This window comes from Crotalus tigris, unplaced genomic scaffold (genome assembly GCF_016545835.1).
Source record: "Crotalus tigris isolate CLP2741 ecotype Arizona unplaced genomic scaffold, ASM1654583v1 scf7180000017739.2905288, whole genome shotgun sequence".
Taxonomy (NCBI): Eukaryota; Metazoa; Chordata; class Lepidosauria; order Squamata; family Viperidae; genus Crotalus; species Crotalus tigris.
In genome coordinates, this window is record NW_024096605.1 from 1,737,501 (window position 1) to 1,757,938 (window position 20,438).

At 34.6% G+C, this 20,438-nt stretch overlaps 1 protein-coding gene across 4 annotated transcripts in view; it reads left to right on the forward strand.

Annotated features, from left to right (window-relative positions):
• Positions 1–19,675, forward strand: part of PTBP2 (polypyrimidine tract binding protein 2) — a 77,487-nt gene extending 57,812 nt beyond the window's left edge. The window contains exons 8-14 of one of the 4 annotated variants that reach the window (XM_039339796.1): positions 3,338–3,533; positions 14,077–14,228; positions 15,666–15,699; positions 16,106–16,198; positions 17,562–17,778; positions 17,882–17,959; positions 18,080–19,675. In XM_039339796.1, the coding sequence (XP_039195730.1) occupies positions 3,338–3,533; positions 14,077–14,228; positions 15,666–15,699; positions 16,106–16,198; positions 17,562–17,778; positions 17,882–17,959; positions 18,080–18,212 (903 nt within the window). In that variant the 3' untranslated portion in view covers positions 18,213–19,675. The remainder of the gene's footprint in view (positions 1–3,337; positions 3,534–14,076; positions 14,229–15,665; positions 15,700–16,105; positions 16,199–17,561; positions 17,779–17,881; positions 17,960–18,079) is intronic. The other 3 variants (XM_039339798.1, XM_039339797.1, XM_039339799.1) reach the window with 3 other exon arrangements.
• Positions 19,676–20,438: the final 763 nt, after the last annotated feature.

The following is a 20,438-nucleotide window of genomic DNA, read 5'->3' on the forward strand; positions in this document are numbered from 1 at the left end:
AAGAACTGATACTTTCTCAATAATTTTTGGGATAGTGTGGAATACCAACTTCTGTTGTTTCTCTGGTATTTTTATTTCTACCTACCATCTGACCTTTCAAAACTTTAAATTATCTTCAAGCATCCTGAACTGATTATTCTTTTTAGCTATACTTTTCAATTCTAAGAAACTGCTTAAATATTAAAATGCATTGAATTTAATAATATCAAAGTCATTGTTCAACAAAAAATACTCCTTTTGCACCAGATGCTAAACATTTCAAAATAAATTCTTCATTGCTTTGTTTTGCATGTAGGAGCTTCCCAGTCATTCCAAGACACCTTAATTTATTATATCTAGAAATATTATGCATCAGTTGAAACCAGAATATTTATCTAATAAATGGAGGGCAGCTGAAGTCACCTATTATTACTATATTGTCTCCTATTTCAATTGCTTTTCAAGATTGCAGAGTATATTCTCACTATATTACTTTGGCGGTTAGTCATGTATATATGTTTTGATCTTAAAAGGCAATATTTTCTACCAATCAAAAAATGAAGCAATATGTGTTATTATGCCATAGACTGTGATATATTGTAATACAGTAGTGAATTCATTGACTGTTGACAAATATAAGATTTCTTTTTCTTAGTTTGTATTTTAATTTTTTTTAATTTTAATTTTTATGTATCTTAAGGGTAAGATTGTTTTATTAGAAACAATAAAGATGAAAATAAAATAATTAAAAATATGTTTTGATCTTAGATTTAGACAATCTTAACGAACTAACATTCCATTTTATCAGTTATGGTGTTCTTTTACATTCTTTATTTGCTAAGGGATGGAAATCAACTGCCAACTGCTGTTTTTAAAAAATGACAATAAATAACCTGCATACATATATTTTATAGTTTTAATTTTCCTAAACTACAGAACAGTGACAATTATAGGATAATATGGAATTTAACTTGTATAGTGAGGGAAAAAAGTATTTGATCCTCGGTTTATTTTGACAGTAAGAGACAGAATAACAACAAAAAAAAAATACAGAAAAACGCATTTCAAAATAGTTATAAATTGATTTGCATTTTAATGAGTGAAAGAAGTATTTGACCCCTTTGCAAACCATGACTTAGTACTTGGTGGCAAAACCCTTGTTGGCAATCATAGAAGTCACATGTTTCTTGTAGTTGGCCACCAGGTTTGCAAACATTTCAGGAGGGATTTTGACCCACTCCTCTTTGCAGATCCTCTCCAAGTCATTAAGGTTTCGAGGCTGATGTTTGGCAGCTTGAACTTTCAGTTCCCTCCACGGATTTTCTATGGGATTAAGGTCTGGAGAGTGACTAGGCCACTCCAGGACCTTAATGTGCTTCTTCTTGAGCCACTCCTTTGTTGCCTTAGCTGTGTGTTTTGGGTCATTGCCATGCTGGAATACCTATCCATGACCCATTTTCAATGCCCTGACTGAGGGAAGGAGGTTCTCACCCAAGATTTGATGGTACGTGGTCCCATCCATCCTCCCTTTGATGCGGTGAAGTTGTCCTGTTCTCTTAGTAGAAAAACACCCCCAAAACATAATGTTTCCACCTCCTTGTTTGATCGTGGGGATGGTGTTCTTGGGGTCATAGGCAGCATTCCTCCTCCAAACATGGTGAGTTGAGTTGATGCCAAAGAGCTCAATTTTGGTCTCACCTGACCACAACACTTTCACCCAGTTCTCCTCTGAATCATTCAGATGTTTATTGGCAAACTTCAGACGGGCCTGTACATATGCTTTCTTGAGCAGGGGAACCTTGCGGGTGCTGCAGGATTTCATGGCATAGTGTGTTACCAATTGTTTGCTTGGTTACTATAGTCCCAGCTGCCTTGAAATCATTTACAAGATCCTCCCATGTAGTTCTGGGCTGATTCCCTGCTATTCTCATGATCATTGAAACTCCACGAGGTGAGATCTTGCATGGAGCCCCAGACCAAGAAAGATTGACAGTTATTTTGTGTTTCTTCAATTTGCAAATAATTGCACCAACTGTTGTCACCTTCTCACCAAACTGTTTGGCAATAGTCTTATAGCCCATTCCAGCCTTGTGTAGGATGTCCCTGACATCCTTGAACAGCGCTTTGGTCTTGGCCATGGTGGAGAGTTTGGAATCTGATTGATTGATTGCTTCTGTGGACAGGTGTCTTTTATACAGGTAACAAACTGAGATTAGGAGCACTCCCTTTAAGAGAGTGCTCCCAATTTTAGCTCGTTACCTGTATAAAAGACCCCTGAGAACCAGAAATCTTCTGATTGATAGGGGATCAAATACTTTTTTCACTCATTAAAATGCAAATCAATTTATAACTTTTTTGAAATGTGTTTTCTGAAATTTTTATTGTTATTCTGTCTTTCACTGTTAAAATAAACCCACCATTAAAATTATAGACTGATCATTTCTTTGTCACTGGGCAAACGTACAAAATCAGCAGGGGATCAAATACTTTTTTCTCTCATTGTATATTGTCTTTTTTTTCCTTTTGGGGCAAATGTTAACATATCTGTCCATCTATATTACAATAAAATGGTATACCAGCCATTCTCTTTTGATGTTTATAAATACGATAATAATGGAAAAGAAGGGAATCTATCATGAGCATTAACAGCTCCTGTGATATTCTCTCTTTTTATTTCTCCAACTATTTGACAGTTCTATCCTGATTTCCTAAACATTTAACAATAAGTCTGTAAAATGTTATGGGTAGGTAGTTACATCGGTAGATCTGTATAAGTAATTTATAATTTATTTTCAGATAGTTAACTCTTTAGCCTTGTTTTTAGACACCTCCAAGTGACTAGATTGCTAGAAATACTGAAGCACATATTTCTTTCTTTAGCAGGAATTAACTTTGCTTCTTCCTACTTACTCTAGAAGCCAAGTTGGCTCCTTATGAAATCCTTCATTCCAACTTCTGCCAAACATTTTTATTATAGTGATTGTTTAAAAATGACACTGGAATTTTAGCATGTATTGTTTGATGCCTCTGGAAAATGAGAGTAAAATAATTATTGACCCTACTAAATTGGGAGGAAAAGGTTATTGGAGGAGGAGGAAAAATTCCTCGACAAATTTTAGTTACATCAAATAATACAGATTGGAAAAAAATACCTGAAAACAGTCTGGTAAAGCTGCAATTTTATCAGTTGGAACTTCACATCACAAGAGCAAATCTCACTTGCCACTTTGGAGATAAAGACAGCAAGATCTAGTTGATGTAAACATTTTGAAGTATTTTTAGATTAATTTCAGTGGACTTTTAATTTTCTTTTATAAATTTTGCTGTATCATCTCATTCCGTTTTTCTGATTTTTCAGGCATTAGATGGTCAGAATATTTATAATGCTTGCTGTACCTTGCGGATTGATTTTTCCAAATTGGTCAACTTGAATGTAAAGTATAATAATGATAAAAGTAGAGATTACACTCGTCCTGACCTTCCATCTGGTGATGGTCAGCCAGCTTTGGATCCAGCTATTGCTGCTGCATTTGCAAAGGAGACTTCACTTCTAGGTATGAGTTTTGTTTGTTCCTCTTTCTTAGTTGTTTGTATAATATATACCGTTGTGTTTTATATAACAGATGTCATTTGTGGCTTATGTACACACACATACACACAAGCACATGAATGAGATTATTGAATTAATTGGTTCCTAAGAATAACTTTATTTGATTACTGTTCTCACCACTTTTTCTTTTCTTTCTTAAGCAATTACTTATTTATATCATTTCAAGTCTTTTCAATCTGAGTACCTGCTTCTGATATTCAGGTAATAAGTTCCCATTTTGGAAGGTACTTTTATTAATATTGCATTAATTTAATGCATCATCTAGAATCTGTTGAAATGAATGTTAATACATATCCTATTCCACATGGTATTATAATACATATCCTTGTATTTTCATTGGCCAATTTATTGTTTGTATGTTATAAAATAGAATTGGCTATGAAAATTGGCCAGTTTTATTATCTATGGATGATTTAAAAAAAACCTATAGGATAAAATAAGCACTTTTGAATTAAATTATCTAATTCGCTGAAAATCAAAACAAGAGTAATACTAAAGATGACTTTTCTTAGAAAAGAAAGTACCTAGATTTTATTTTTCCCTAATTCTTGATAGATTAGTGAAACAGGCTGAAAATGAAATTTGGAAAGCATTAACATTCCCTAGTGTTTTCGTTTAAAAAATGCACACATTTTAGTGGCACTTAGTTTATATTAATATTGGGGGGGGGGAGACATCCTAGGATTATAGAGTGTAAGCTAGCAATGTCACCATGGTCAATCATGATAGAGTTACTAAATTATAAATCATGGGGTCAGGAATCATATATTCTTAAATCATAGGAATGCGCCATTCTGCATTTGTCATGTCCCACCCCAAATATAATACATTGTGTTTTAGAAAATACAGTATTCAGACAAAGTGGATACATCTAGAGAAGGGCATGCAAGGATGTATGAATAGGGAATCAGAAACTAAATTTTATAAGAAACGATTAAGGGAACTAAAAATGTTCCACTTTAAGAAATAGTACTCGTTAAGAATTTGAAGGGATGTCACATAGAAGACAACCACCGCCTGTTGTCTGTCATCCCAGAGTACATAGCAAAGCAGGTTCTAATTGCATGTTAAGAAAAATCTCCTGAGAATAAGAGCAATTCGACAAAGAGTCAGTTATTTAGAGAGAGAATGGGCTGTCTTTTTGTGGTTGTGTTCAAGTGGTAGCATAGCCCTATATTAGAAACTTTTATTAATTTTAATTCCTGCACTAAATGAAAGGTTTAATTCAATAGTCTAAATTGTCATTTTCAATTCAGAATCTCCGAACTCTAATAAAATCATATTCTCACAGTGATATAATCCAGAGATGATACAGATGATGCTGTACTGCTGATGTAGTGCATATGAACTGAGATCGTACGCACTTTGAATGAGGAAGTACATATATTAATAAATAATATTAGCAATTTTATAGTAACTTGTACCAAAATATCTTATATTAGGGATCACAAAGGTCTTACAGACTTGCAACTATTTTAGAACCTGTAAGTGAAAACAAAAGTTCAAGTTCACTCTGACTCTTATGAAATTAGCAAGCTAATTTTAGGCTCTCCAGTTAAATATTGGGATAACAAATCTAATAGAATAGATTGTTTTCAGTTGATGTGATACAGGACAAATTCATTGGTCACAAAAATAAAGAAAAAAATCTTAGTGCTGCTTTTTTCTTTTCTTTTCTTTTCTGTCCTTTGGAACTGCTGTTCCTGGTATTGAAGACATAACTTTGAAAAAAAAAAACAGCTTTCATTCTAAAGATGCATATCATTTATTGATATGAACTGGGCCTTACATAATTGAATAGATAAGTTTATCTTATCCAGACCTCCCATAGAAATCTTTAGCAGTCTGAAGAGCTTCTTTATTAGAAATGGGGAAGATTTATGTAGGAGACCAAAGTATCTTTAAGTATCTTAGCTTATAATTAAAGTATCTTTAAGTATCTTAGCTTATAATTAAAACTATTAAATAAAAAGAATAAAAATTAACAATGCTAAATACTAATATCAACTATTGAACACGTTGAAATGGCTAATGCGATTTTCTCCTACAATTTTAATAGAATTTATCAGGTAAGTTTCTGTGGAGATGGGACTCCAGATGTAAGATGTCATGATGAGAAGGCTTTCTGTCTGATCATCAGCCACAGAGCATTGTAGTAGAAAGTGATAACATTTATACAGAACTGTATGGCATTTGACAAATACTTCAGGTAGTTAAGCAAATCCTCCAGATACCTGTTAGGAATAACAGCACTTCAAAATGAATTAGCAAGGAAGTTCTAGTCTTGTATTGTTGACTAGACTGCTTTTTGTGTTATTGTTTCCAAAAAGATTTTAAAGTTTTGTGTTCCTGCAAGAGATGAGAGCTATGTTACTTGTTTCCTTCTTCCTTTTGCTTCTCTGTCAGTTGTATATGTGGTTGGGATAGGAGAATCTCATTGCTTACAATCATTCAAATCCGGTCAGTATCTTCATTGGAGCAATAAATTGTATTGTCAAAAGGCAATTAAATATACTTTTTGCTTTGTGCTGATAAATATTGCTTCAAGGGAAAACACAGTAAACTGTGAGTATGGCTATAGGTTATTCTGCATGAAATCTAATTATATTTATTGCATTTATTTGTCAAAACCTATTTAATATAAAAGCAAAAATGGTCTTTTGATGAGTATGTCAGTATACATGAACCCTATACGTTGATCTTTCCAACCATCTGAGGTTTAACATTAATGATACTGAAGTAAATAAAGAAATGGTTAGGAGCTGTGTTATCCGTATCTGCTGTTTTCTAATACAAAGTTTGGAGCCGAAACGAGCATCGCTGTCCTTGCAGAACTTAATTTTTTGAGATTTGTAATGCATGTAAGGTATATGTAGCTCATACTATTTCTGATTTTCAGATTAAAACGGGAAATGTTACTCCGTGGTCTTTGTTCATATATACGTATATGGTCTGTTCTTTCATTTACTGTAAATTGGATACAATTTCAATATGCTTTTATGTTTTTGTAGGAAAAAAAAATCTCTTGAACAAATAGAAAAGCTTGCTTTCTAATGTTTTGTCAGGAAGAGTTCTTGATTCCTTTCCTGACATACATTTTGTACTTTATGGAAGAAAATTGCACGGAAGAAAACTGTGAAACTGTACTCCTTCTCTGCTTGGAACTTAAGAACAATAACATTTTAATAGTGCCATAATTTAGCCTTGAGGGGAAAAAAGTGTTTAAAAGTTTCCACATTCAGAACTAAAAGTAAATTGAAATCTTTGCAAGGTGCATTTGGATACTTTTATCACTAGAAATCCCATTTTACATAATTTTTACATAAGCTTCTTATCAAATTGCTGTGAGAGTCCATATAGTGCAGGTAATGTTTAGCTGAAAGAAAGAATTACTATTGAATCTGCCTTGAGTAAGTGATTTGGAAATTATACATGTACGACAAGAATATCTTTTATGTTAGGATTATAGAATTATAGGATAAATAAGCATTTGATCTATTAGTGTAGACAAATAAATTATACCATTTTTCTGATGAGTTGAGATTCTTCTGTGTAATTAGGCAAAAGAAATTCACATGGCTTAGTAATAAAAAATTAGAGAGATAGTAAAAATCATTTAACAATTGACATTTACTTCCACGGGAGGACAGAACTGTACCATTAGGGATTGAATTACAAAAGTAGCTAAAGATTACAGTCTTGAACAAGTTACAAAAAACTCATTAATTCTCACTTAACCAGTTATTTTAATAATGCTTCCTTCCCAATGCATTCAACATCGACTGTATGCATTTGTTGCCACAATTTTTCATGACGCTTTATGGCCTAAAAGGTTTTAATTTTTTAATCTGTTTTCCTCAGTGACTTTTATTATCTAAGTCTCTGCTCAAATCTTCCCTGAGATCCTATTTAGAGATAGAAGGGCATCCTGATGAAGCTTAACCCTCCCATCTAATTTTAGAGATGGGACTGTTTTATGTTAATCTAGTAAATTACTATGCTTGAGCTGGAAAAGTTCTGTTTCAGGATCAGAGCTTTTGTTGATTTAGGTTTAGGTGAGGGTAGATAACAAATGAGAAGCGGAGGTCAACATAATAATAATAAAGTTGGAAGGGACCTTGGAGGTCATCAAGTCCAACCCCCTGCTCAGGCAGGTAACCCTATACCATTTCGGACAAATGGCTGTCCAGTTTCTTCTTAAAAACTTCCAGTGTTGGAGCATTCCCAGCCTCTGGAGCCAGGTTGTTCCACTGGTTAATTGTTCTAACTGTCAGGAAGTTTCTCCTTAGTTCTAGGTTGCTTCTCTCCTTGATGAGTTTCCATCCGTTGCTTCTTGTCCTGCCTTCAGCTTGACTCCCTCTTCTTTGTGGCAGCCCCTGAGATATTGGAACACTGCTATCATGTCCCCACTCGTCCTTCTTTTCATGTTCTCACTTCATAAATGTCTACATGACCTGATACAATGTGCAGAAAACAGAGAGCCTGCCCATAAATTGGGGCAGGGACAGAAACTTTTTTTATCACTTTATATGCTTATGACCACAAGTGAGCCCAAAATTGCAGTTGCTAAGTAAAACAGTTGTTAAGTGGATTTTGCCCCGTTTTGTTACTTTTCTTGCCACAGTTGTTAAGTTAGTAACATGGTTGTTAAGTGAATCTGGCATCCCCATTGACTTTTGCTTGTCGCAAAAGGTGGTCACATGACCCTGGGACACCGCAAATATCATAAATATGAGTCAGTTGCCAAGCAGCCGAATCTTGATCACATGGCCATGGGAATGCTGCAACAGTCATAAGTATGAAAAAAGGTCATAAGTCACTTTTTTCAGTGCTGTTGTAATTTCAAACGGTCACTAAACGACCTGTTATAAGTTGAGGACTACCTATAGTGTCTACCAAACTACAAACTGAATCTCAAGTTTGTAGTATAGAAAGTTAAGAATCTCCAGCAGATAATCTCTAGGAGTCACATACCTACTGAATGTATTTAATGAAAAGACAATTTGGTATTTTTGCCCTGTGGAAATCCCAACCAATTTAGTAGTAGTAGTAGTAGTAGTAGTAGTAGTAGTAGTAGTAGTAGTAGTAGTAATGAAAATAATAATAAAAGTTGGAAGGGACCTTGGAGGTCTTCTAATCCAACCTCCTGCTCAGGCAGAAACGCTATACCATTTCAGAGAAATAATAATACCATTTCAGACAAATTTAATATTACGTTAAACTGATGAAGAAGAATCTTTGCTTTGCACATGAGTTCATTTAGCTTTTAGGATTAGTGTCTACTAATATACCCAAAAGCAAAAAGGGAACAGAGATATTTAGGTAGATATTTCTAATTTCTTAATGAGTTCTTAACTTAATATCTTGAGCAAGAAAACATTGCCATTGTTAGCTTCCTCATTTTTTTCCAGAATATACAAAATAGTGATCTCATAAGCATATTGTAAACAAACTTACAATAGTTTGTTTAATAACCATTTGAAGTGACAATGAAGCAGTGAAAAAAAGTTATTTATAACAGTTTTCGCACTTACAACCACTGAAGCATCCCCATGGTCATATGATCAAAATTCACGTGCTTGACTCATCCTAGGTCATGTGGTCCCCTTCCGTGACCTTCTAACAAGCAAAGTCAATGGGGAAGCCAGATTCACTTAACAACCATATTACTAACTTAACTGCTGCAGTGATTCACTTAACAACTGACAAGAAAGATCATAAAGTGGGGCAAAATTCACTTAATGTCTTACTTAGCAACAGAACTTTTGGGCTCAATTGAGGTCATAAGTTGAGGACTACCTTAATACAGACATGTCAAACTCGCGATGTCACATGACGTATCGGAGCTTTTTTCCCATTGCTGGCAATGGGGTGGGCACGGTTTCCTGGTGACACCCCTGCTGAAATAGGTAAAGTTGTTAAGTCCCATTTTGAATAGAAAAAGAATTTTATTCATCAAGCATTGCATGCAGACAGTGAATTCCATTATCTCTTTCTTGACAAAGAGGAAGGACACTGTGTATTAAAGTTATTATATCACCTTTTCCCCAAAATTCTTTTCCCCAAGAATTTTCCAGCCTAGTCAAGGTAGTTACACAAGTGGCATTTGAGGCAGCTGGTATTCCTTTAGGTTTACTTGGATTGCTGAAAAAAATGTTCTATAAAGGCAAAGTCCCAAATCATGCCGTATCATTTTAGAATTGTCATATGCATGTGCAGAACAAAAGTAACCATCTTCTTTCTAGGTAACAATGAATACATATTTCATTAAGGCTAGCCGCTTGTCAAATATGCTGCTATGAGTAAAAATGTAGAGGTCTCTTTGTAGTAGCTCTTCTACTACAGAGCCGTGGTGGTAGAGTGGTTAGAATGCAGTATTGCAGGCTAAATTCTGCCGACTGCCAGGGGTTCGATCTTCAGTGGCTCAAGGTTGACTCAGCCTTCCATCCTTCAAGTTGGTAAAAGTGCCCTCCAGATTGTTGGGGGCAATATGCTGACTCTGTAAACCACTTAGAGAGGGCTGTAAAGCACTGTGAAATGCTATTGCTATTACTACTATACTGCTACTATCTGTGAAATAAGGAGTTCAAAACCTACTGTTCACCAGAGTTTTTGTATTGTTACTTCTGGCCAATGTGAAGATTCAACTTTCATTCTTTAGCTCCTTTCAGATGTAATATGATTTTGGCATCTTTTTTCAAGAGATCCACTCTTGGATCATTTTCTACCCCTGCAGTACCCTCACTGAAGGATTATATGAACATTTGGTACTTCTTTCTTCATCCCATTTGGTGTCCAAGTCTCGGAATTTAATGGTCATATTACTTGTCATAGTGGCATTTTTGAAATAAGGTCTTTTTGTTAGGTTAATTTACTTTTGTTTGCCTTAGTCTGAGCCAGAGGTATATTTATAGGATGCGATAGACCAGCTTTGCAAATGTAATGCCCTCTGTGTATATTCCAAGAAACATGGCCCTGACAGTTTCATCATTCATCCTAGAGACTGCTTGCTTGTTCCATGAACTTTCTGAGAGTACGATGATAAATAATAGATGTCCATGGGAAATTATAGGTTTTATTGAGTGTTCAACTATGACATTTTGATATATTGATTTATATTCCTTCATTTAAGCCAGTGTTTCTCAACCTTGACAATTTTAAGGCATGTGGACTTCAACTCCCAGAATTCCACAGCCAGCAATGCTGGCTGTGGAATTCTGGGAGTTGAAGTCCACATGCCTTAAAATTGTCAAGGTTGAGAAACACTGATTTAAGCATTATATCTAAAAGCATGGTGGGCTACTGAATCTCATATTGTTCATTGGCCAAAGCAAGAACCTGTGCTGTATGGTGATCATCACATATTTAGTAAAGATTGTCACTGGATTTTAGCATTCTGTATCAGTGAAGGATTTGTGTAATTTGTGACGTGCAAATCTCTGATTCAATCTTTATCCTGTATTATTAGTCATTTATAATTTCTGCAATTATAGTCTTGGACCCAGATCCTCCAATCACTGAATTATATGGCCCATTTAACATTATATAAATCTGTGATGGATGAAGGGATGGATGGATGCGAGAGAGAAAGAGTAAGAGTGGTGGATTTATAAAAAAAATGTTGCTTATAAATCTACCCATGTTCAGAAATTCTACCATGGTTCCAAAAAGATTTATTATGGATATTTTCGGATCTTTATACTAAGTGTGCATACTTCCTTTTTGTTTTCATGCATAGTCTTTCAACAGTAACCATATGTAAGGATAACCTTCCATGGCTCTATTCTAATTGTCTGTCCATTAACCCCAGCAAAAAAAAAAAAAAAAATTCTGGTACTAGTCAGATATTAAGTTTTTAAAATTCTTTACATCATTGTGTATATTTGAACCCAAAATTTTCCGGCTTTTTTTACAAATCCACCACACATGATACAGTGACATTTTGTGTTGTCCATATTTCCAGTATAAATTTGAAGTAACTTTATATATTCTACACAGTTTTTCTGAAGTCATGTTCCAATCCATCAATAAACATCATTTTATTTCTTCTGTGTTAAAACAAATACTGTATAACAAAAAGTAAATTTTACATCTTTTAACAACATATTTTCCCAGTTTATCAATATACTATGTCCAAAGTTCTTTATCATGCACTCTTTCGTGTATTCTTTTGTTTACAGCTGAATATATTTTATATATTTTAGTAATTACATGTTCAACTTTTTACAGAATTTAATTACAAATTCTGCCTTCTGCTTTTCAGTTCCAAATGTCATATCTGTAAATCTTTCTCTTGACTGTATATACGAAAACCATTGAAAACTAAATCCCTCTACAGGCAGATGTTCTTTTGATTTCATCATATTCTCGATGCTCTTGTTTTAAAAAACTCTCAATAGTAGGTTTTTGCCTGCTGTTCTTTTTTCTCCTATAAAATGTTTCTTGTGCTGAGATCCCTGAAGGCATTTTGGGCACATTCTTGGTTTATATCCATTCCACATTCTCAGCGCGGGGGTTCTAATATAATTATTCTTAAGATCTACATTAACCTTACATTTATCATATCATAAACAAACCCATGCCACCCAAATCTCAGATTGTACTCTTCTAATTTTAAAATTCTCTTATTTCTCAGGAGAATCTACTCTCATCCAAACCAAACAGCAGGTTGCAAAATGCAAACTCCAGTTAGGCGATTCCACTCCTCCTTTTTCCTTTACATCTGTGCTGCCCCACTCCCTTCACATACAGACACACATGCAAAGCGAGAGTTCTAAAGGTGTTGATTCACCCCCCCCCCCAAAAAAAAACAGGTCCTCAGAAAGCACTCTCAAGGTGTAGATTCGGATTCCAAGCTCAGCATGTCAAGACTCACTGGGTAAACCAAGTTCCTCAGGCACACCCAAAGTCCAGTAAATCCTCGGGGTGGGATTATGTGACACCAGTGCAGCCCTTCACGACAGGTGAGGTTGCCTTCTCACAAGTAGTCTAGCTGTCTAGCACTGTGCCTGTCTCCTCTCTGCCCTACATGTCCTCAGATCAGGAGGAGGTGTGGACTCCACCTCCTCCTCATCGCTAATGAGCAGCATCTGCTCCCAGTTCTCACCTGGTGTCTCCTGGCCAACTCGCTGCAGCTTGCCTCACTCAGCCTCAGCCTGTCGCTCATCCAATCAATCCAGCTGACGCTCTCCATCAGGTTAGCACTCTCTGAGCCCCAATCCAGACCATCATTCAGCTTTGTGCTTTCCTCTGCTGACTCAAACTCATCCTCCCCCTCCAAACTCTCGTCTCGAGAAGGGTCCAGGGACGGATCCATGACAGCATTTTGGAGTATTTTATATTTAACCTTTGGTGTTGTTTTTTTTTTTTTTACGTTGCCATACAAACTTGGATATAATTTTCTGCCATTGCTTAAATGATATATAAGATGTCAGAACATGTAGTGTTTGAAACAAAAACATCATTCTTGGCAAAGGATTCATCTTTATGACAGGAATTTTATAAACCAAAATTACAACAATGATAATTGTAATGTTATCTTATTAAAAACTCTTAGCATCCATATGGAAGCTTGTATCATAATTTGAGGAAGGAGGTGTTGCTTTTAAATTGGGGGAGGGAGTAGGCCATGATACTCCAGTCTAGTAATACTAGGTACAGGTAGTGTACCTAATCCATTATCACAAGACTTTGATACTGTTTGCAAGTAATTTTTCCACTCAATAGCAAAGGATACACAGCACAGGCACATTTTTATATTAATCTCTGCAATATTGAATCATAGTTTTACAAGGTACTAATACAGATGGATTTCACACTTAGGACAGATAATTGTGAATAAACTATTCCGGAGAAATAGTGTCATGGAATATAGTTTGTATCCTTACATAGAGGATTTTTCTTTAGATGGCATTGTGCCAGGACAATGGCAATGATGACTTCAAAATTAGGAAGAGTGATTGTCCGTGTCTGTTGTAGAGTTTCATCCTTCTATGGCTGTGTGCTTTCCATCACTTCTGGTAGATAATTTGCAATATATTAGAGGCAACGTGCAGATTAAGAAAGTAACTTTATTAAATTCCAAGGAATGATGAAATACAAAAATGCATCCTCTTTTTAGTAAAGTCTTTTCCCTTTGTTACTTTTTTCCTATAGAATATGTAGGTAAAAATGCTTCAAACCCAAATCGATGTAGAGGTTTTTTCTCCCCTTTGCTAGAAGGGATTTTAAAAAAAAAGTCTTAACCCAGAACCTGTTGTAAAAGAAATAACATCATTTGCTTCGATTTATATTAGTCAGTCGAAGAGCATGCTGGCTGGATGATTCTGCAAGTCGAAGTCCACACATCTTATAGATGCCAAGGTTAAGAACTCTGCCATAGAGTCTGCTTTATCCTAAAGAATTGGTTTCAGCAATGGGAGCATTAATTAGTCTATATTGGAGCGACTTGTGTGTGTTTCGTAAAATATGCTTTATTTTAAAATTAGGGCTTCCTGTTGCAGCTGTTCCAGGAGCGCTGAGTCCTTTGGGGATTCCAAATGCTGCGGCGGCAGCAGCGGCAGCAGCTGGCCGTGTGGGTATGCCTGGAGTTTCAACTGGTGGCAATACAGTCCTTTTGGTTAGCAATTTAAATGAAGAGGTTAGTGTATCTACTCTCTCCTCAGCATTCTTTTTTCTCTGATCATGCTTCATTCTTTTTCAAATTCTTATGTACACTTCTTATTTTGAGCTTGCTTTCATATCTTAAGATTGACGTTTTATTTATTCATGTTACTTCAGATTGCATTATAGCTGGATTCCAATATGTTACGTACTGTTAAAATACTTTTGATTTTGGAGGTAGCTAGCCTTTTTAAAATAATCCTTTCCTACTTGGCTACCATGTTTCATTTAAAACATTAGAGAGAGTAAACATTGCATGTTCTGGATAATATTTTTTTAGCTTATTTTTGTAACCGTGTGTTCCATTTTGAAACATAGAATTTAATAAAACTGCTATTTTGCTGTTATAGTTGTTCCTTTGCTTATTCATTTCATGCTTACACATCTCTGCTCTTTTTGTTGTATTAATGTATGTGAACAACTCTAACAATTTTTTCTTTGAAGGTTCCTCCCAACGATCTTGATGCAGCACTCTTCAATCTCTCTTAGTAATTTTTCTTTTCTTTTGCAGTTGCTATTCATTTTGTCTCCTTTTTAGAAAACCTTTGTTTTATTATTTCCTCAACTCTGAAGTTTAAGTTACTTTTAGTTTTTCATTTTATTGCCTTGGATCTTTACTTTGACTTGCTGTGGAAGCTGGTATGAAATGTGGGATAGTTTGTATTGGTTTGTCTTATTTTGACTATGTGTTCCATTTGACTGGCCTCTGTTTTAATATTGAACCATTATACTTCTCTCATTTTTGTCATTCATAGTCTTGCGTGTTAAAATGCTTGAATCAGAGTGCCATTTGAAAGACTTCTCCCTGCATTTCATAACCAGACATGCTTATGCAGTTAAAGTTTAGAGGATTTTTTTTTCTTTAAGTTTCTATTGCATGTTTTTCCATGTTCAATTGAAATGTAATTTACTGTATGATATGGATGTACTTTACCCATATTTTGTCTTGGGTGACTACATTTTACTCAGTTTTTCTTGTACAATACATAAACCAACCATTTTCTGACCAAATTCCTGCATTTCCTATGTACTGACCTATATTTTATTTTTTTTTTGTTCCCCACTTCCTTATTTTTCTTCTGCATTGCTGTTTCCCTTCCCCATTTCATCCTTCTCCCTGTGTACTCACCTACCCTTTCCCCGTCTCTTCCCAAATTCCCACACCCTCCCCTATCCCATCCTTTGCATTCCTTGTCTACACCCCTGTCTCCATCCCCTATGTTCATGCTTCTGTGCTTGAACAAAATGTTCCTCGGACCAACTTGCCCCAATTAACCGCCTTGAACCATGATCCATGACCACCTCACCATTCTGCGGGAACCACCCTTCGTTATGGATGATCTGTTCATCTCCGCTCTTCCTCGACTCTTCTCTCTTCTTGTCTTATGCTGCTTGCTCTTCTCTCCTTCTAAAGATGGTTACGCCCCAAAGTCTGTTTACCCTCTTCGGTATGTTATCGTTAGCACTATACTTTTATTATTGATTTAATTATTTGTTTCACCTTAATTCTTATTTATAGCTAGCACTTTGGCTTAAAGTTGAATAGTAAATCTTTTGCTATTTTTCTTTTGCTATTTTTAAACTCCATAGATGCAAACTTTTCTTTTAATGCATGTGATTTTATTTTGCATGGTCTTTTATTTAAAACCATTCTCATAGCTTTGAGGGTATATCAAAAAATGTCTTCCTTTTTTCAAAATCCACCTATTCAAAATCTTGTTCTTCTTATTCATTTGTGTGAATGTTGGACGAAGTGAAAGATCTGTCGGAATGTTTCATTGATGTTTCAAAGTATTCTATTTAGCTATATTTAAAATACTATTTCTTTTGGGTTACTTTTCTAATCCTAAAAAGGTGTTTATGGGGATGTACAACGAGTGAAGATTTTATACAATAAGAAAGACAGTGCTCTTATACAGATGGCTGATGGAAACCAGTCACAGCTTGGTGAGATTGTTTTTTTTTTCCTTCCTTGTATCATTTCTTGGCTTTCAGTATTTCTTAAAATGTCTTAAAATTATTTGGGAAACTTCATATTTCACAATTTATAAAACTGCAGGATTTCTGTAGGGGTGAATAAAGTCTGTAAAGTTGCCTGATATGTTCTAAGGACAGATAATTATTTTCTGAACATAAGGCCTTTCAATCAGATAATACAATATCAGGATTCAAATTTATTTTTCAGTGAGTGCAGCTACAGATTTTTTTTTCCTGGATCCTTGGTTTTTTAGATCTCAACCCTCCTTACCTGTGAGATAATTTAGTAATTGCATAGTTGTATCTGTGGTGGGTGGATAGTAAATAACAGAATATTGCAGATTCATGCTCTTTTCTTCCAAAGTTGCATTAAAAATAATATCTTTAAGGAAGGGAAGGAGACTAATGAGGGTAATTCATTAACTTGCCTACTTACGTTAAATATTATCTTATTTATAAGAAATGGAAGAAATGTACGTGGCACATTATGTAATTCTTTTAGATTCTGCTCCATCTTATAAAAATGCACCATTGTTTACTGCCTGAATAAAATAAAGTTCTGCTGAAACATATCTTTGTAGATTTGTATCGTAAAATTGATCTGCCTAATTACTGGTAATAATTAAATCATCCGATTTGTACATTAAACAAGACATTCTTTTCCTTTGTTTTTCTTTTTGCTTTACTGAATACACAGTGATGAGAATGGAACTTAAAAATTAGTTTTAATTTTAAGTAGATAATAGTAGAAATTCAATGAAAAAGAGTTTGAGACAGCCCTGGAAAATTTGAAATGATAAGAAATGGCAACCTTCTTTCCTGCAGGATCTTGCTTATTGAGTGCCCTTTCCAAATAGGAAGGCCAGGCTTCTTTGTTAGTCTCTTTTCAGTACCAGGCATTTTAAGATACTCCTTTTTTCCAAGGATTTCTATACTATGCTACTCAGATTGAAATTAGATGTCTCCTATGCACTGGAATGGTAAATAGTAGATTTATTTATTTATTTATTTTAGATTCCATGGATGGTCTAGACACATGAAAATAAATAAATAAACAAATAAAATGTACTGTGCTTTATTTTTTATTATTTAGATATTTTTTCTGTTTGTTTTTTTTTTAAAGTTTTAAAGAAACTCTTCTCTGAGAAACCTTCAGTACTTCAAATCACTTTGATATTGGGCAGATAAAGAAAAAAAATACATCTTTTTTTTTCATTTCTTCATTTAATAAATTGCCATCAGAGGCTCTTTTTAAAACAATAAATATATCAAAACGTTGTATTGTTGTATTGTATAAGGACCGAAGCAAATAATCTTCGTTATTTCTCTTTAGCTATGAGCCATCTTAACGGGCAGAAAATGTATGGCAAGATTATTCGTGTTACTCTTTCCAAGCATCAGACAGTTCAGCTACCTCGAGAAGGTCTCGATGACCAAGGATTAACAAAAGATTTTGGCAATTCACCTCTTCACCGTTTCAAGAAGCCTGGTTCAAAAAACTTTCAAAATATTTTTCCTCCCTCTGCAACTCTTCATTTATCTAATATTCCGTAAGTCTTGGCTAAGCAACTTCCTTGAAAAATTCATGTAAAAGCCAAATGTTAGCTTTTAATTCTTTCCTGTCTCTTGTCTTTCTTCTACTTCTTTTTGTAGACCATCAGTATCAGAAGATGACCTGCGCATGTTGTTTGCTAATACTGGAGGCACTGTGAAAGCATTTAAATTTTTTCAGTAAGCACATTTTCTTTGAAACTTCATTTAAAATGAGGGAGCAGCTGTCTGGTAAGAATAGGGTTTATATTAAAACTTTCTTGTGTTGTTTTCGTATCTAATTTCATTGCTTTGTTCCAGAAGAGATCACAAGATGGCCCTTCTTCAGATGTCAACAGTAGAAGAAGCTATCCAGGCTTTGATTGATCTGCATAATTACAATCTTGGAGAAAATCATCATCTGAGAGTTTCTTTTTCCAAATCAACCATTTGAAGTGAGATATCAAAATAATAAGGTTGTATCACATTGTTTAGTGTTGTCATCTATGACTGTTCGGGAAAGCGGGGACCAGAGATGGACATCTGTTTTTCATGCTGTTATCATTCCTTGATTGTTTATGTATAAATAAAATGAAAAAGGATTTGCAAGGAAGAAGCAGTGATATTATCTGCTGGTTTTGCATATGTTTATGAAACCATTTTGTTTAAAAGGGATTCTGAGGAAATCCCATAGTTTTTCAACTTAGTTAACATACGTGCCTTAAAGAAGGAAAACTTAGAGTTGCATTTACTAGTTAAAAATTTGGTTGTTTGGGGCACATTATATGGGAATTAATAGGTGCAGTCCAGTGAACGTTAGGCTTGCATTTATTCCATTGAAATCAAAGAATTAGAGCATTGATTTCAAGGGGAATTTGTTGCACCTAACTTCAGCAGGATTATGCCAAATATGTATTAGGCAAGAGTGTGTAAAAAGGGTTAAGCTTTTTTTTCTGTTTGGGATTTATCAGCTTTCCATGAAACATTTTTAAAGCAAAATCAGTTGCTCTTCTCAAAGAGAAATGCAGCATATTATTCTTTCTCTCAATAAAAATGGCCTTTGTATTTCAGATTTAGTTTAGTTGAAAATATAGGCTTTAGTCAGAACTACAAAGATGCAAAGAGTTAATTTCTTTAAAAGTCTAAAAGTGATTCATCTGTTTTTTTGTTAGTTCCTGTGGCTCTTAGCCTCAGTGGAAAAAGAGTTGTATAAAGTCTTAACCTTTTTGTAAACACACTCTGGGGCGAATCATATAAATGTTGGCACTAAGTAATGTCTTGTTTGTGGCTGAATATTTTTTGTAGATGTTTTTTGAAGTTGACATAACTTACATGCATTTAAATATATATTGCCATTTTTAGTTAGTAATTACAATTTGAAATATGGTTGTGGATTTCTGAGCATGTTCAGACTGGTCTAGCTAGTTCAGGAGTTGGTGCATGTATTTCAAGGATAAAGAAAATGTATTGCAAACTTTTGCAGAAAGATTAATAATTTTTGGCAGTTTTCTTTATAAAAAAACAAAAACAAAACTGACAACCAGGTGGGACCAAAGTTTATGTGCCTTTAGTCTTAATTTACCTTGCATTGTAATATTCAGTTTTAATAAATCTCTTCAAAATATTTTATATCTAGAAATGGATCTGCCTTTACTATAAACATGGCTCAGAATCTACAGGAAAAAAAAATTCATTTGGAAACAGTTCCTCTATCAGTCTGGGCTGTTTTACTGATTCTGTTCAAATGACCAATACTTTTTGCAATTGATGTATTTAGTTCCAAGAGTCATAGATTATGTTATCTATGTAGAAAAAGGTCATGTATATTTTCTATTAGTTGAGTTTTTACATCTTTAGAAATGTAATATTTCAGTATAGTTTGAAAGCGGCACAATTAAAAATTAATTTTCTAACAAAGTTGGGAGGTTTGATGGTTGTTTAATTTCTTCTTATGTGTACGCTGCTTGCCTCTGTAGCATGCTCAATAAACACTTCTGTAGCTCTGTATTCACCTCTTCTGTCTTTCTCTGCTGCCTTTTCTCTCTTTTCTTCTTTTTTCCCCACTTCCACTGTGCTTTTGAATTCATGTTTATTCTCTGTCAGGGTGGGAAAAGCATAATAATCTGATTTTTTTAACTTTCGGATTTATGCTATATAAAATTCAAATGCTGTGGAAAGAAATAACACTTTGGACAGCATACTTTGTACATTTGGAAGTCTAACCACTTCCCTTATATAAATGGATATTAAACATTTCCCACCCTGTTATATAACCTATAGCTTTAAAGACATAACTTTTTATCGTAGCTTGTAAGTTCTATCTTTTTTGTTTTTAAAATAGATTTATGCACTAATTAACTTTTCAGATTTGCCATGCTTCTGCTGCAGTTTCATCTTCCATTTTCTGTGTCTGCTCAAAAAGCCTTTCTACTTATCACAGGTATTACGTGGGTTAAACTAAACTGTCAAATTGCTCAATGGAGGGATGGGTAGGAGCAGAAAAAATGGAGGGCAAATCTTGTCAACTGCTAAACACAACTAAAAGGTGCTGAATATATTATCCTCCTAGTTTTACACTAGTTCAGATTCTAATTGTATATATATCGCCAATTATTTTTATGAGAACTACATTCAAAGGATGATTTTGGCTTTATCTAATCTAAATCTCAGTACACAATCA